Source organism: Merops nubicus, unplaced genomic scaffold (genome assembly GCF_000691845.1).
Source record: "Merops nubicus isolate BGI_N331 unplaced genomic scaffold, ASM69184v1 scaffold8376, whole genome shotgun sequence".
In the NCBI taxonomy this organism is placed as follows: Eukaryota; Metazoa; Chordata; class Aves; order Coraciiformes; family Meropidae; genus Merops; species Merops nubicus.
The window spans coordinates 3432-18418 of NW_008614277.1; the positions used below are offsets into that span (position 1 = coordinate 3432).

General features: G+C 44.9%; 1 protein-coding gene across 1 annotated transcript in view; it reads left to right on the forward strand.

The window, feature by feature from the left end:
- Positions 1-331: 331 nt before the first annotated feature.
- Positions 332-14987, forward strand: part of LOC103774744 (SWI/SNF-related matrix-associated actin-dependent regulator of chromatin subfamily D member 3-like) — a gene marked incomplete at its 3' end in the record, with an annotated part of 39653 nt that continues 24997 nt past the window's right edge. Inside the window, exons 1-2 of the mRNA XM_008942168.1 lie at positions 332-545; positions 3566-3608. Of these exons, the coding sequence (XP_008940416.1) occupies positions 337-545; positions 3566-3608 (252 nt within the window). The remainder of the gene's footprint in view (positions 546-3565; positions 3609-14987) is intronic.

The following is a 14987-nucleotide window of genomic DNA, read 5'->3' on the forward strand; positions in this document are numbered from 1 at the left end:
TGAGCTGCACTAGTTTGGACTGCCTATAGCTGCCATGGAGCTTTTTCTTCAGTCTGAAGGTAGAGCTTTCTGCTGTAAGCTGGCCTGGATGTGTTATTGACCACTGATGCCTGGTATTTTTCATTGCTTTTTCTTGTCTACTTTACCACTGAATACCTCCTTACGATGCCCAAGAAATACCATTTCAGAGCTCGTGTGGCTGCTTAGTGACCATCCTTATCAGGATGGTCAAAATGGGGAACTTGCTGGAGCTGGTGTCTGATTATGTCTTTGTGGCTGAAGAAACAGACCAGAATGACTCTTCTTTCTTTTTTGCTTGTTCTCTAGCGACCTGGGATGCCATCAGGAGCTCGAATGCCCCATCAGGGGGCTCCCATGGGTCCCCCAGGCCCCCCATACGTTGGAAGCCCCTCAGTGCGACCTGGGCTGCCCCAGACCGTGGTGGAAACAACAAGGAAGCGCACTGCACCACAGCAGGTCCAGCAGCAGCAGGTGCAGCAGCAAGTGCAACAGCAGCAGCAGGCCACCCAGAACAGAACGAGGAGGTGAGTGCTCCGGAAGGAGAGCATGGGAGGACAATTTGAGGAAGAAAAAACTGTATCATTTTAGCAATAGGTAAGACCTTTAAGATCAAAAGAGACAGAAGACTGTCAGTTTCTTAAAGCAGGAAAAGCATTGGTAAATTTTACTCTTTGCTTTGTTTTGAATGGTCTTGAACAACCTGACCTTTACTAATGTCTGTATTTGCAGTTGTAGTACAAAAATACCCCTGAGGTTTATTGGGCTATAAGTCTGGTCATTACATTTAGCCTTTAACGTTATTGAGCAGTTCTCTTCTACTATAGTACAATTATTGTATTACTTGTTATCTGTTCAGTATAGTTTCTATGATTTCTGGCTGGCTAACAAAATGGTTTGTAAATGAGACAAGTGAAAAAATGCTTGGTTGGTCATGTGAATACTTGTACTATTGTCACTCAGGAGAGAGGTCTTAAAACTTGCAATTGTCTCAGGCATTCCTACGTACAAAGTAGAGAGATATGCTTAGGAAATATCAGTACTGAATGCCTTCTCTTTTAAGTAGTAGTTTGCTAATTTCTTTTTGCAACTTATTAGACCTCAGCAGTGTCTCAAGTTCCAAGTGGGAACCAGTTCCTGATAAATACAGAGTACAGTCATCTAGGTGATATGCCTTGTGCACAATCATTGTAGCTGTGTGTATAGATTCAGACAGGATTCTGGTGGTGTCATCATGTCTAGCTGTAGGTAAAACACGTCTCTCTAAGCTTAGTGCTTCAGGATCCCTGCTCTGTCCAGGCTGTATGCCTTGGATCAGCAAGCCAGACTTGGGAATGCTTATATCTGGGATGCATCTGGAAAGGACACCAATCCTGAGAGTATTAATACATTATGGTTGAATAAGGTTGAATACAGAGGGGATGTGTGTGAGTGCAGCACAAGAGATGCATGTACATCTTGGAGGCCTAGCCCAGCACCAGCCAAACACACCTTCCACAGCACCTCCCAGTTGGTACTCCTGGAAACTGTACAAAATAATCCCTAGCCTTCAAATATGCAGGGTAGACACAGCCTGAAAAATTGCCATTGCTGGATAATTCAGGTAATGTGAATCACTAAAGAGGAATATTTTCTAAAACTTGATGACCCAGCTTACAGAAGAAAGCAATTCCGCCTCCCCAGTGCTTAACTTCAGTTCGGAACCTAGCAGTAATCTCTACTGGAATGAGTCCAGCTCACACCAGTGCTTCTTGGGTTCTTAGGAGAGTTTCTCTGTTTCTTCTGCTGTGCCTTTCCTCCAGGTAATGTGTTGTTTTCCCCTCGTTCATTTCCACATCTCTATCATTTCCCATTGAAGTTTTTCTGTTTTTTCAGGAAGACATTTCTGGGCACTTTGAGTCCAGTTCTGGAAGTAATTGAGTCCTATCTTTTATGGCACAAACGGTCCAAGAAGCTGTAGTCATCCTTTCTTGGCAGGTGTGGTGGGGACAAAAATCTCATTTCTGTAGTAGACCCACTGAGAAGTGGTTGAGACCCAAGTTACTGGGGGTTTTGGTTTATTTGTCACTTGCTTTTAATTGTAAGCCCTTAGGGTTGTTGCAGGTGCATGGATATCCCATTTCCCTGCGGGAGGGTGGAGCTGGCTCAGGCATTACTTCCATATTCTGTGAAGTGTTTCAGTGCAGATTTGATTTTGTGTTCAAGGTTCACACCAGGTAACATTCCAGTCCCGTTATTCCTACAGTTTTAAAAGGGGACATCGTTCACCTACAAAGTTGGATGTGACTGTGTGGATGAGTTTTCTGCCCCCAGAGAAAGAGGTAGTTTGCACCTCGAGGCACAGAGAGTTCCTCAGCCTGGTTTATATGGGAGTGGGGAAGAATCTAAGAGTTCAGTATTTCAGGCCAGGCTTATTACAAGCAAACGTAGGAAGGAAGTATGCCACATGGGGGGGGGTGGGGACAGCTTGGACTCGGAGGTGGCTGGTGAGAGGCTTCCTGCATGAGCACAGTGAGGAGCGGCATCCCTTGGCAGGGCAGGGCAGCAGCGAGCGCTTCACGTCCTCCTGTGCGTCTGCCACAGGTGGAGCGATTCATCTCCTGCCGAAGAGAAAGGCCTCACAAATTGTAGAGGTGGAGGACAAGGCCTGCATTGCCTCTTGACCCTGTTAGAGAAAGCTAGGTGACAGATTTGGTAGGCACAAATGGTTCTTGGAATCTGAAGAACTCCAAAGACGATGTATTTGGCAGTCTTCCTGACAGTACCATTTCTTAGGCACATACAGACTTGTGTGTGTGTACACGAACACAAGTATGTTTTTAAAAGCATAGATAAATAAATGTGCTTATTTATGGGTATTAAGCATATACACTGCAGGCACATGTAGATCTCCCCACGTGTGCATTCATAAAGATGAATAAACATGGAAACGTAAGCCCAGTTACTCTTGTGTATCACTCATGCAAATACGTTAGAGTAAAGCAGGTGTGTCTCTAGGCAAGGAAGGGGGTGTGTGTGTGTGTGTGTGTGTTCTCATACCTCATATGAAGCAAGTGTCTGTACGTGTGCTTACATCAGCACGCGACTGGGCACGAGGGAGCGAACGAACGCACGTCAGCTCTTTGAGCAAGTCCACACTCTGTACAGCACTCGGCCCCTGACGTGTGCATATGCACGGGCACGCTGCCCACACTTCCACACGTGGGCACTGTCCTTCTGCGTCCTGTTTTTTTGCCTCTATAGGCAGCATGTGCACATGCACTTGCATACATTGCCGTCCGGCACCACAGAAGATGCTGTGATCAAAGAACTTGCACACTTCTTTCCAAGATGCATAACAGACAGCCCCGATTTGTTCTGAGCTAACTACCTCCCCCGGCTGCTGAGAGAAGGGGTCCTAGGTCCTGGGCATGGGTGAGACCCTTTTGCTGATGCATGCACAGCTGTGCACCAGCATGTGGAGATGTCAGGATAATTTAGCAGGTGGCCTCGTTACTCCTAGATCTGTCACCATGGTAACGTGTTTTTTTCTTTAAAAAATGTACAGTGCCAAGAGGAGGAAGATGGCTGACAAAATTCTCCCTCAGAGGGTGAGTCGCTTTCATTTCCTATTCCCTTCACAATCAGTTCAGCGTCTTACTGTAATTAGAGGGGTTTTAGAAAATACTTTCACTTTTTGTTTAAAAATCTAATTAAAAAGTAAGTAGGCAGTGGGTGAAAGTCTGGAGAGCAGGGCTGGGGCTGGGGCTGGGGGCTGGGAGCGTGGAGGGCAGCGGGCCTGTGCCGCCTCCCTCCCGCGCTGGGTTAGCCGAGCCACCACTGCCACTTGCTGGAGGGACAGTGGTGCTGGGCCGCCAAGAACATGACTTGGCACTGCAGCACGCTGGGTCTTGAGGATGTTTTTGATCAATTTTTGAGGCTGGCCAAAAGCTGGTTTTGGAGTGCAGCTGAGTCTCTAGGAGATGGGCTTGTTCTCTGGTCTCTCTAGCTCAGCAGAGCTGCCAGGTTCTAATTTTTGTGGTTGTGTTCTAGTAGTACTAAAGTGAACCTGTGTAAACAACAGAGTTTGAGGGGCCTGCATTGTCCAGAGAGTCCTTGGTTCTCTCATCCCTGGGGATATGTCTAGCTTGTAGTGCCTGCCTATGCTTGGTCCTCAATGCTTACATTTCTACTTTTTTAAACACTGGAATTTCTCTCTGCTCCCTTTCTCTTTCATTATTCCCAGACTTTTCTTTTCTGTGCCCTCTTCAGTAGAGTTTCCCCAAAACCTACTTGGTCCCAAAAGACACGCTTCCTTAGTCTTCAAAACACACTCTTTTGTCACATCCTAGCCCCCTTTCTTTGGCTTCTGATGCTTTTTCTGGGCTCAGAATCTCTTTGGTGGGCGTGTAGATCTCCACATCCTTTTCAAGTCTACTTCTCCACTGCTAGTGTAAACCCAAACTTGCTGGCAGCCTACAGGTTCTCTTCTGTGACATTACACAGGTACCTAGTGCCAGCCACCCATGGAGCTGAGCCCACTTTGGTACTCCTGATTACTTCTTGTAATCCCTGCCATCCTCTGAAAGCACAGCCTTGTGTAGGTTAGCCATTAGTTCTCTCATGCTGCTGTCTTGAAAGAACTAAGCTACCCTTAAATCCAGAACTTTGAACTACTTGCAGCCTCCATGGTGTTTGTGTTAAAGCCCCGTTCCTGCTCTGCTTGGAGACTGTGCTTAGAATGAAAGCTGTGTTTCTTGTGCTGTCAGATCTGTCCATCCCACACAAATTGTTTTCACAGACAATTATACATCCTGTATGGTGAGGCTATTGCTTGCAATATATGTCCACTTCAAGACTTGCTTTGGATTTTTTTGTGTTTGGGGTTTTTACCTTTATAGGGTAAAAAGGTCTCAGAACAGAGGTGACCAAACTTTCTTGGCAGGAGAAGACTCATGCCTCTGTTTATCAAACCCACGATAATTTTTTAATAGGTAGAGCCTTATTCAGGGATGTCAAAAACATATACAGACTAGCACCTTTCAGACCCATGCTGTCACCAAGTCTTCCTGCCTTTCAGTATCTTTGTTGCTGTCAGCTGCTAATTTTAACTGATGGAGTGGTAAGGCAACACAAATTGCTAGAGTTCTGTCTGCAGTGGAGTTTTTATCAGTGCAGCTGGGGTGCTGGTATCAATGCTGTGATGTTGTGTCTGGATTAAGGTGCTCCATGAGGCTGCAATCAGTGTATCAGACCCTCATGGCACTCACCATTCGTGGGGTGGGGAAATGCCATGTGCATCCCTGTCTTGTCAAGTGGAAGATTTGCACTGGTGGGTGTGGAATGCAGGCAGGACACCGGGTAAAACTTGCAACTTTTTGGAGCTACTTCTGGAGTATTTTCCAGACAATCAGCATCAGTTAGCCAGAGACTTTTTGCAGACTCTTGCCTCTGTTTTCTGGGAACTGTGAAAGGAAGAAAGGAAGATATTAAATACATTTTACTCCTGAAAACAGTCTGATGTAACAGTGGAAAAGGAGGTGGGTTCTCAGGGTTACTGGCTGTGGTGGCGAGTCGTGCAGCTGGCAAGGATAACCTGCAGTTGGACTTCCAGGCTCTCTGCTCAAACCCGTGTGCAGTGCTGGAGCACATTGCTCATTGGGTAGGGCCACTCAACTGCTACGGTTCAGCTATTTGAGAAGGATTTAACTTTGCATGAATATAATCACATGAGAAAATTCAACCTAGTACACAAGTACAGGTAGGAAGATAGAATTACAGCCCTGTGTGGGACCTCCTGGCCCAGCCAGTCTGGTTCAGTGTTGCAGTGCACCTCCTGGAGACAGAGGTTTCTATCACCTCTTTGTCCCCAAACATGGGCACACATCCAGAATTTTCCATCTTTCCCAGGTTGTGGTTGGCTTAGCCACCACAAGACCAATCCCCTAACACCCATTGGACCCCTGACCTGTAGGTAACCCATCCGTGTATCCTTACAGGATAAAGGCCTTTTGTAAAACAACCTACCTACCTGTTAAAAACCTCTGACCCCAAGGCTACAGGCTCTTTCGCTTCTCCCCTGGGGTGGGTGCTGTTTCAGTGCCTGTCTCAGGTGTTTTTGTTTGTTATGTTCATGTTATTAAAGCCTTTTATTTTGGAACAAAATGATTGTTGCCCATCCCTCCTTTAGTCACCACTGTCCTCCTGTTTGCTGAAGAAGACCCTGGAGGTATTACTGGGGTCCAGCTGGGAGTCTTATCTTCCCGGGCAAAACCAGCGGGCATAACCCTCATTTTTTGAAAAGTAATAGTTCCCTCTGTCATGGAAGCCATGACATAATTGTTGCCTCTAGGCTACTTAGGTTCCTTACTTCTAAGATACTTTAGACTTGGCAGTTTGGGTTTTTTTTTTCCCTTTTTTTGCTGGGCTTGGCAAGGCATGTGCTTTTATTTTGACATGTAAGAAGGGCTCCCCAAAATTCTAATGCTCACAGCCCTTTGTTGGATCTATGTCAGATTATCTCTCTCAAACCTCTTTTAAATCTACCTCTCTGGAGACCAGAACTATACACAGTATTACAGATTACCAGTATCACCAGTGCTTGAATGCCACTAATGCATTTTTAGCTCTACAGGAAATAGCTAGTGATGCAGGTTGGTATTACATTTTCTTTTTTATGGCCTTGCCACGTTGATACAGCATCTGGTCATTCTGTGATTGACTAATACTTCCAAGTGTTTCTGATTTCTGTTGTTTGCAACGGATGAATTCTCATATTAGAGCAAGAATTATGGGTATAGATTCTGAGGAGCATGATCTGGTGCTTTGTAATGCAATATTTCATCCTATTTCTATTATACAGTTCTCAGCTTCCTTACATTCTCTGTACTATCCTCTGCTTTGTAGCAACAGACACCCAAAGTTGTCATTATTAAGTTTTGTTAGTATACTTCTCCTTTTTGTGCTGGAGCTATTAATGAAAATATATAAATAAAATCAGTTTCAGAAATTGTCCATGAGGTACTTCCTGTTCAGAGTTTTTTTCCTATGACTGTTCTTTATCACATATTGTTCTTGTTCTAATCCTGTTTTAAAGTCTTAATTAGTGATTCCCTTTATGACTGTATGTCAAATGCTTTACTTAAATGCAAGTCTATTGGATCTACTGGCTATCTTTGGTCTAAAACGCAGTTTCAATGAACAGAGACTTGGTTAAGCCCAGGCTGGCATACAGTAATGTAACAAGGCTTAGGACTTTTTATACTGTATTCAATGTTAACTCCAGTTCTGTGCAGCAGGCCATACCCCACCCCTTTTTCCTTACCTCTGGCTCCTTCCCTTGTTTTCAGGTCACTGAAACCCTCGTTCAGTTTTGGAAAAATCACAGGCATCTTCATTCATAGCTGGGGACCTAAGTCTCTGGAGCCAACCTTTGCAAGCAAAGACCTTGCTTGCCTTTGCAACCCAAGTCTTGTAGTTGTACCTCAGTTCTCACCTCAGCCCGCAAGCTTTCGTTAGGGAAACGTGACTGCATATCAGATTGTGCTGCCTCTTTCTCCAGGCCTTGTATCCTCATTACTTCTGGTCAGTGTCTTATTTTGTCTTAGTTCTGAGTCATCACGTGCTTTTTCCCAGGCACGGTGATTGTGGGTCAGTGCTCTCTTTCTTCAGCTTCCTTGTGTACCCGTTCTGATGCAGGAATCTCTGCTGGAAATCACTCTGTCTCTGTAGCTCTCTGCTTTTCCTCATTGAACTTGCTGAGTGGAGTGTGACTTTGAAACAGCAGACTGCTTCTCCTTCAGTGTCGTGCTTGTCTCTCAGTATTGGTTACTGTTCTTCTCACTGGGCCCCAAATTCCCCTGAGGACTTTTGTCTAGCTGTGCTGATAGGCTTTTGTACAGCTGTCCTCTCCTTTTCATCCTCTCTGCTTCATTCTTCTTTATGCACATACTCAGTCAACTCCTACTGCTGCTCACTGATCACCCTGTGGGATTCTCTGCACAGATCCCATACCATAGTAGCTGTCCTGTTGTTGTTGGGTCACTTGGTTGTTGTCCACCTCTTTCTCCATCTGAGCTAACCAGAAGTGAGAAACACCTCTGTTAGGGATGTGGTAATCAGCAGCAGCCTTGGATGTAGCAGCTGTGAAATAGTAAAGTTCAAGATCTTTAAGGGAATGACGAAGGAGAATAGCAAAGTACAGACCCTGGACTTCAGACAAGCAGAGTTTGGCTTATTCAGGGAACTGATAGGTGTCATCCCATGGGAAGCAGCTCTGAAGGGTAAAGTGGCTCAGGGAAGCTGGCAGGTCTTTAAGGACCCTCCGAACCCAAGAGCAGTCTGTCTGGATAAGCAGGAAAATGAGCAGAGTTATGGGGAGTCCAGCTTAACTAATCAGGGAACTCACAGTGGAGGTCCCAACATCAAAAGGCAGTGTATAAGGGGCAGAAGCAGGTACAGACTACAAAGGAGGAATTTAGAAATGTTGCCTGGGCGTGTAGGACAAAGCTCAGCTGGAGTTGAGATTTCCAAGGGACATCCAGAGCAACAAGAGAAACTTCTACTATTACATTAGTAATAAAAGACTGACCAAGGAAAATGTGTGCCCGATGCTGAGTGGGCTGGATGATACAGTGACAACAGAGACAGATAAGTCTGAAGTACCCAAAGCCTTCTTTGTCTCAGTCTGCATTAATGATGTTGTCTCCCATACCTCTGCGATCAGTGAACACGTTCAAGAGGCTAGCAGTGGACAGGGATTGAACCAGGTATTATTTGAGAAAACTTGACCCCTGCAGCTCCAAGGTAACCCAGAGGGTGCACCTGGGCATGCTGAGGGAGCTGGACAATGGCCTTGTCCAAGGCTACTCTCTCTCACCTTAGAAATGACATGGAAATTGGGGCAGATTCGTGAGGGCTAGAAAAAGGCAGTTGTTGGCACCCATCTTTGCAAAAGGACAGAAGAAAAGTCCAGGGACCTGCAACCAGTCAGCCTTGCTTTGGTCCCTGTGCTCTTTGAAACGTGCTTCTGTACCTGCAAAGGAGAAGGTAACAGGGAGCAGTGAGCAGGGATCTACAGAGGGTAGATCATGCCTGACCCACCCGATTGCCTCCTCTGGGAAAATGGTGGGATCTGTGAGCAGAGTTTACAACATTGTCTTCCGTAGTAGTCTGTAATAGTCTTGTAAACAAATTGGGACGTTTTGGTCTAGATGGGTGAACAATCATCTGGCTGGATGCTTTGGCTGAAATGGTAGTGGCTAACAGGTTGCATTCTCCCAGGCAGACAGTGATGAGCAGAGCACTGCAGGGACCTGTCCTGGAGCTGTTTAGTATCTTTATCAATGACCTGGCAGTGGAGTGTTTGCTTCTAACATATGCAGATGACACCAAATGATGGGGTGGGGAGAACCAGTGGATATGGTTGTTGGCAGGCTGGAGGAGTGAGCCAACAGGAACTGTACGAAATTCAGCAAGGTCAGATGCAAAGTTCTTCCTTGGGGAAGTGGGGTGCAGTAAGCTCTTGCTGGGCTGAGGATCAGGCCCGGAAGGCTGGCGGACAGTGAGCTCATCAGTAGCAAGAAGGATGCTCTGGCAGCAAAGATGACTAACAGCATCCTGGGCTGTCTGAACAGGAACAGAGCCAGACTGAGGGACTTGATTGTCCCTCTTTCCTCAGTACTCATTAGCTCACAGCTAGAGCACTGTGTCCAGTTTTGGGACCCCCAGTTCAAGAAAAACATTGGCAAACTGGGCTAAATTCAGCAGAAGGGTCATCAGGTTGGCCAGAGGGCTGGATAGCACAGGAGGAGAGACTCGGAGAACTCGCCTTGTTCAGTCTGGAAGAAGGATGAACAGGATGGCTCTGAGCAGCAGCCTGCCAGCTTCTAAGAGAGGATGGTCAAGAAGATAGAGCCAGGCTTTCCAGTGAGGCATGGCAAGAGTATGAGAGCCAGCAAGCGTAAATTAGAGCAGTAGAGAAGCTGGCTATGTGTAAGAAGAAACTTCTTCACAATAGGACAGTCAGACATTGGGATCCAGAGAGGTTGTAGAACCTCCACCCTTGGAAGTTTTCGAAGCCCAACATATCATTGTCGATCCCTCTTTGAGCAGGAAGCAGGACTAGAGGCTTCCCAACATCTCTCAGGCTGGTACCTGTGATCCAGCTGCTGTTCCATAGTGCATCTCTAGCAGAAGAAACGTTGCTTTCATATGCCATCTGACTGCCTGTGCTAGAGCTGATGCTTTTCTATGCTCGTCGACTTTGTGGTCACCTCTCCAGTTGTTTCTTTGGACTGTATGCCTCAAAGGTTTGGCTGGGTCATAGATGCTGCCCAGCCACTGGACATAAAGGAACTACTGAACTGTATTTCCTAGAACTTTGAGAGCAGCTCATAGGGACTCCTCATAATCCTAATTCATAGGTGTGACCTTTTGCCTTCTTTTATGTAATTAAACGTTCAAATATAAACCATGTAGAGCTTAGGTGCTGATGTTTTACTTCTATCTGCCCATGTTAGTCTGTGCTTGTAACTTATTACCCATGAATGGCTGGTGAGAGACTTGCATGTAGTGCTGCAGGACCTTTGCAATTTTGAATGGTATCTGCACGTGGCTATGAAATTCAGAGTGGCACAGTCTTTAAATGCTTTTGCCACATTACTGGACTGTGTTACTGGCTCTGTGTTACCAGTCAGAAATCCTTCCTGAAACTGTCTTAGGGATCAAAGCAGAGTTACAATTTCTAAGGAGTCTCAGCTCTTAGCTGTCCTTCTTTGACCTCCATAGAAGCCTCAGCAGAAGAGATGCTTTTGTCAATAAGCTATAGGCTAAAGTTTCTTGTCAGGGAAACTGTCCAGTAGCAGATAAGCCAAACTTCAGTCATTGTCACTTGTAATATAAAAATGCTGCCTTCTGAACACCATTTTTGAGATGTCTGGGTTGTGTGCATCTGCTACAGGTAGTAGAAAAAGTGGCTTAGAATCTAGCTGGGCTTGTCAGGCTTGGCTTTTATTACCTCTCTCAAAGATGGAAATTGCAGGCTAGCCTCATTCCAAGAAGTTGCCAAATCTCTATTAGTGTCTGCTGGTTTTTTTTTAAAGCAGGTTACTGAAGCGGTTTCATTTGAGCCCTCAGGTAGTGGAGAATGCAGCTCCAATTGTTATTTCCTACCTAAAATGGATCAAATTCTATTTATTATTGTTTTCTGGGACCTTTAATGATAGCTGACTTTCACCTGGAAAGAGACATCAATCTGAAGGGCATGCTCTTCTGTATCTGTTTTGGTTTTTATTTTACACTAACTTTAGTTTAAAATTAAGTTATGCAGATGACAGCATGGTGACTGTCTGCTACAGACAATCTCTCTGATCAAGAAGGAGACAAAATCTTTCTTAGACTTCTGGAGGAAGCCCCATGGTTGCAGGCCTTCATGCTCATGGGGGAATTTTGACCACCCTGACATCTACCTTGTGGGCAGGAGCACTGGGCACAAGCACTCTACAGGAGATTCCTGGCTTGGACTGATGACGATTTTCTGACACGGGTGATCAACATCTTGTGTAACTACACCTGGACTTCTGGACACAGACCCACAAGGACATGATATTCTGGAGTGAGGCCCACAGAGGACCACCAGGATGTCTCAGTGCTGGAGCACATGCCTACCAAGAGAATCTGCGAGACCTGGGTTTGTCCAGTGTTCAGAAGAAAAGGAGAGAGTCCTATTAGTGAGTGCAACTGCCATGTGGAACGGTGAAGAAAAGACAGAGCCAGCCTCCTCTTGGAGGTGCACAACAATAGGATGAGAGGCAACAGAAACTCACTGCAGCATGGGCAATTGGCTCAGTAAAGGGATCTGTTTGGGTTTTTCTTTTTATTTTTAAAAAACATAATACAAAACAATCAAAACAGGCTGCCCAAAGGTGCTGTGGGATGTCTGTCCTTGGTTGGAGGTATCTGGAATCCATCTGGACAAGGTCCTGAGCAACCTGATGTAATCTGAACCTGTTTGTGCAACAGCTGGTCTGCATGACTTCCAGAGGTCCTTCTGATTCTAAATATTTGTGATTACTGGGGCTTAAACAGTTGTCTACCCAAACCATGGTTTTGCCAGATATTCGGTGAATCCTTTGTTTGACAACTGTACAGCAACATAGCCCCAGAAGTTCAGCCAGATTGTTCCCAGGATGTGAGTGACTTTGGTGTTTGTTTTCTTTTGGAAGGAGCTGTGGTAGGTGCTTCTGATAGGCCTTGACTAGCAAGGAAGCACCGGTTACCTCAACACTGAAGACTTGTGGTGATCAAGGAAGGCTGAGCTGCATGTAGACTGTTTTGTAGCCAGCAGTACTCCTATCAGGGCTCCACTTGGAGATGCTCAGATCTTTTCAGAATTCAGTATTGTCCTGGTTTCACGGGGACAGAGTCCCAGGCCAGCCGTGCTCTGCAGGCCGTTCAGGGCCGCCGCGCTGCGCTGGCCGCAGGCGTGTCCAGAGCACGAACAGCACGCTCAGTACAAAGAGGGGAGTTTGCTGAGGATGGGGGGGTTCCTGCTTGGATATCCCACTCAGGTTCTTCCTGACCCTGCTCCTCTTTTTGCTCCTGAACTGTGCCTTTCTGTTTGTTGTGGCCACCATGTGTTTGCTGGGCTGAGTGTAACTCTGTTTAGTTTATACTGGCATTGGTTTTAGTTTTGCTGTTTCATGAAATCAGTTTTCTTTTCAATGTGAGTCTCCTCTCCTTTTCCTGATCTCTCTTCTTGGTTGGGGAGGGGTCCTTGCTTGATAGAGCAACTGCTGTAGTTTAGCCCTGGAGATGGGCTAAATGTAGACTAATCCCCTACAATGCTGAGTTTGTGGCAGAATGGGTTATACTTTGTCAGTAGGAAAGATTTTATGCATACAGTCATGCAGAAGGTCAGTGAGGCTGACAGAGATGTACTTCTTAGATTTGCTGGTGTCCGCACTTCACCTAGGGAAGCTGATGAAAACCTAAATAACCCCCTTTAGGAAACTGAGCAAAAAATGCACTTGAGAGATCCTTTGTTTTCTGATGGCAGAAGTTGCAGAAAAGATAACTGTAATTTTTTTTTTCAAAAGGGAGCAATCAAGAGCTAACCTGTTTGCAACAGGAGAATATTGGAGCCCCATAGTCTGTCTGTGTAGTGTTCAGTGTTGGAGATAGCTTTGTTCTGTGCAGAAATGGGAAATCTCACAGATGTTTCTCTTTATGTCTCTGATGTTGGATGTGTCAGTGGCCATGAGTGCAGCTCAAGAAAACCTCTCTCTTCACCTAAAGCTCAGGTTTTCCATCACTGACACAGATTTTCCTGTCATTATTCTGTCTGTTCTTTATGGACTCCATACTTGTATATTAACTCCTGGTAGTTGTGTTGAGAGGTCTGTTTGATTTTACTAGAGAGCAGCAAGCCTTCTTATGGAAGACTTTGAAAAGAAAGAGCATATGTGCTTACTATTGTTACTGATGAAATATTCCCTGCAGTCATTGTCGAATTTTTTCAGTGCTTAGCTGCACTCCCTCCTAAGAATTTTCACCTTATTTCTAATCTGAACTTAAACAATTTCAAGTTCATTGTGTTGCCACTTTGATAGCCAGAGAAACTTTTTTTGTTTCATTTTGTATAGACAGTTGCATACTCATAAACAAAACTAAATTAATTGACTTTGTGGAACCTTGTATGATTGAGGATGTTTTCCTGTCTGCTGATCATCTCAATAGCTTTTCTCCAAATTTTCATGGGTTTGTCAGTAGATGTCTTCATTCTTGCTGTTGTTCGTTAGGGATTGTGATATTGCCAAGCATGGCAAGAATTGTAAAATCCTTAGTCTTGCTTCATGTCTTCCTGCTCATGTATGGAAGAATTGCAGTGGCCTGTTAGGCTCCAGTGGTGTTCAGGGCTGTTGTTTCATCCCCCACCATTTCCTAACTCCTTTTAAGATTTCCCTGGGAGGCCACAAGAGGTTTTCTGTTTGTACAAATGTCTTTAATAATTTGTATTCTTTCTTCCAGTTCACCATGGTGTGGTCCCACATCCCCATCTTCCTCTTTATTTCTGATGTCCCCATCCTGTGTCACTTGCAGATTCTGTTCCTTACATCCAGGTTAGATTATAGAAGCCCCAGAGCCATTCCTTTTCTCACATCTTTGTTCCTGCTCACGCAGATGACTTCATTAACTTGCCCACAGTGAGCTGGGGTCACTTTCAGCAGTAGGCATGGTCTCATTAGTACCCACCAGCACAGATAAATTGCTTCATTGTGCCTTCCATTGTGTTTGTTCAGTATTGCAGCTCATCTGCCATGATGCAGCTCAGTCAGCAAACTCAGAAAAAGCCTTTTCTGAAGTGTCTTACAGTCTTTTCAGGTCATGATTAACTAAAAAATTTACAGCTCTTAATGCATTTATGTATCTTGTGTCCTCTTCTGCACCATTTTAATAAAAACAACAAACCAAAGTTCTTGAAAGATGCAAAGTTTTGTGTATCACTTGGACATGATGAAAACTGAATCTTTGTCTTATTTCTTTTCTTTAGTACTTGCTTTTTATCTGCGCGTCACTGTGAATGCCTCAAAAAGTTCTTGTGAAGGATTGTATCCCTAAGGACCACTTGAAAGTCTAAAACACCTGTTTTCGTTTATTATTTCAATTATTTCTGACATCTTTAAGGAATGGATGGGACACAATTTTCTTGCAGAAGTCATACAGCAAGGTCTCTTGATATTCTGAAGCATAAATTTGGAATTCACATGATGCTTTTTAGTGTTCTTCCAGCCACAACAGTAATTAGCCTGGAATGGACACATTAGATCAGTTTTGACATAATATGTATCTTCTGCTGTAGCCTTGGAGACAGAAGCAGAGTTGTTTCTTTAGTGTACTTGAGAGAGTTTAGTCTAGACTTAAATGTCCATTATGCTGTATTTCATAACTGGGAAATGTTCATGGCATTCTGCATAAAACTTTGTAGGGAA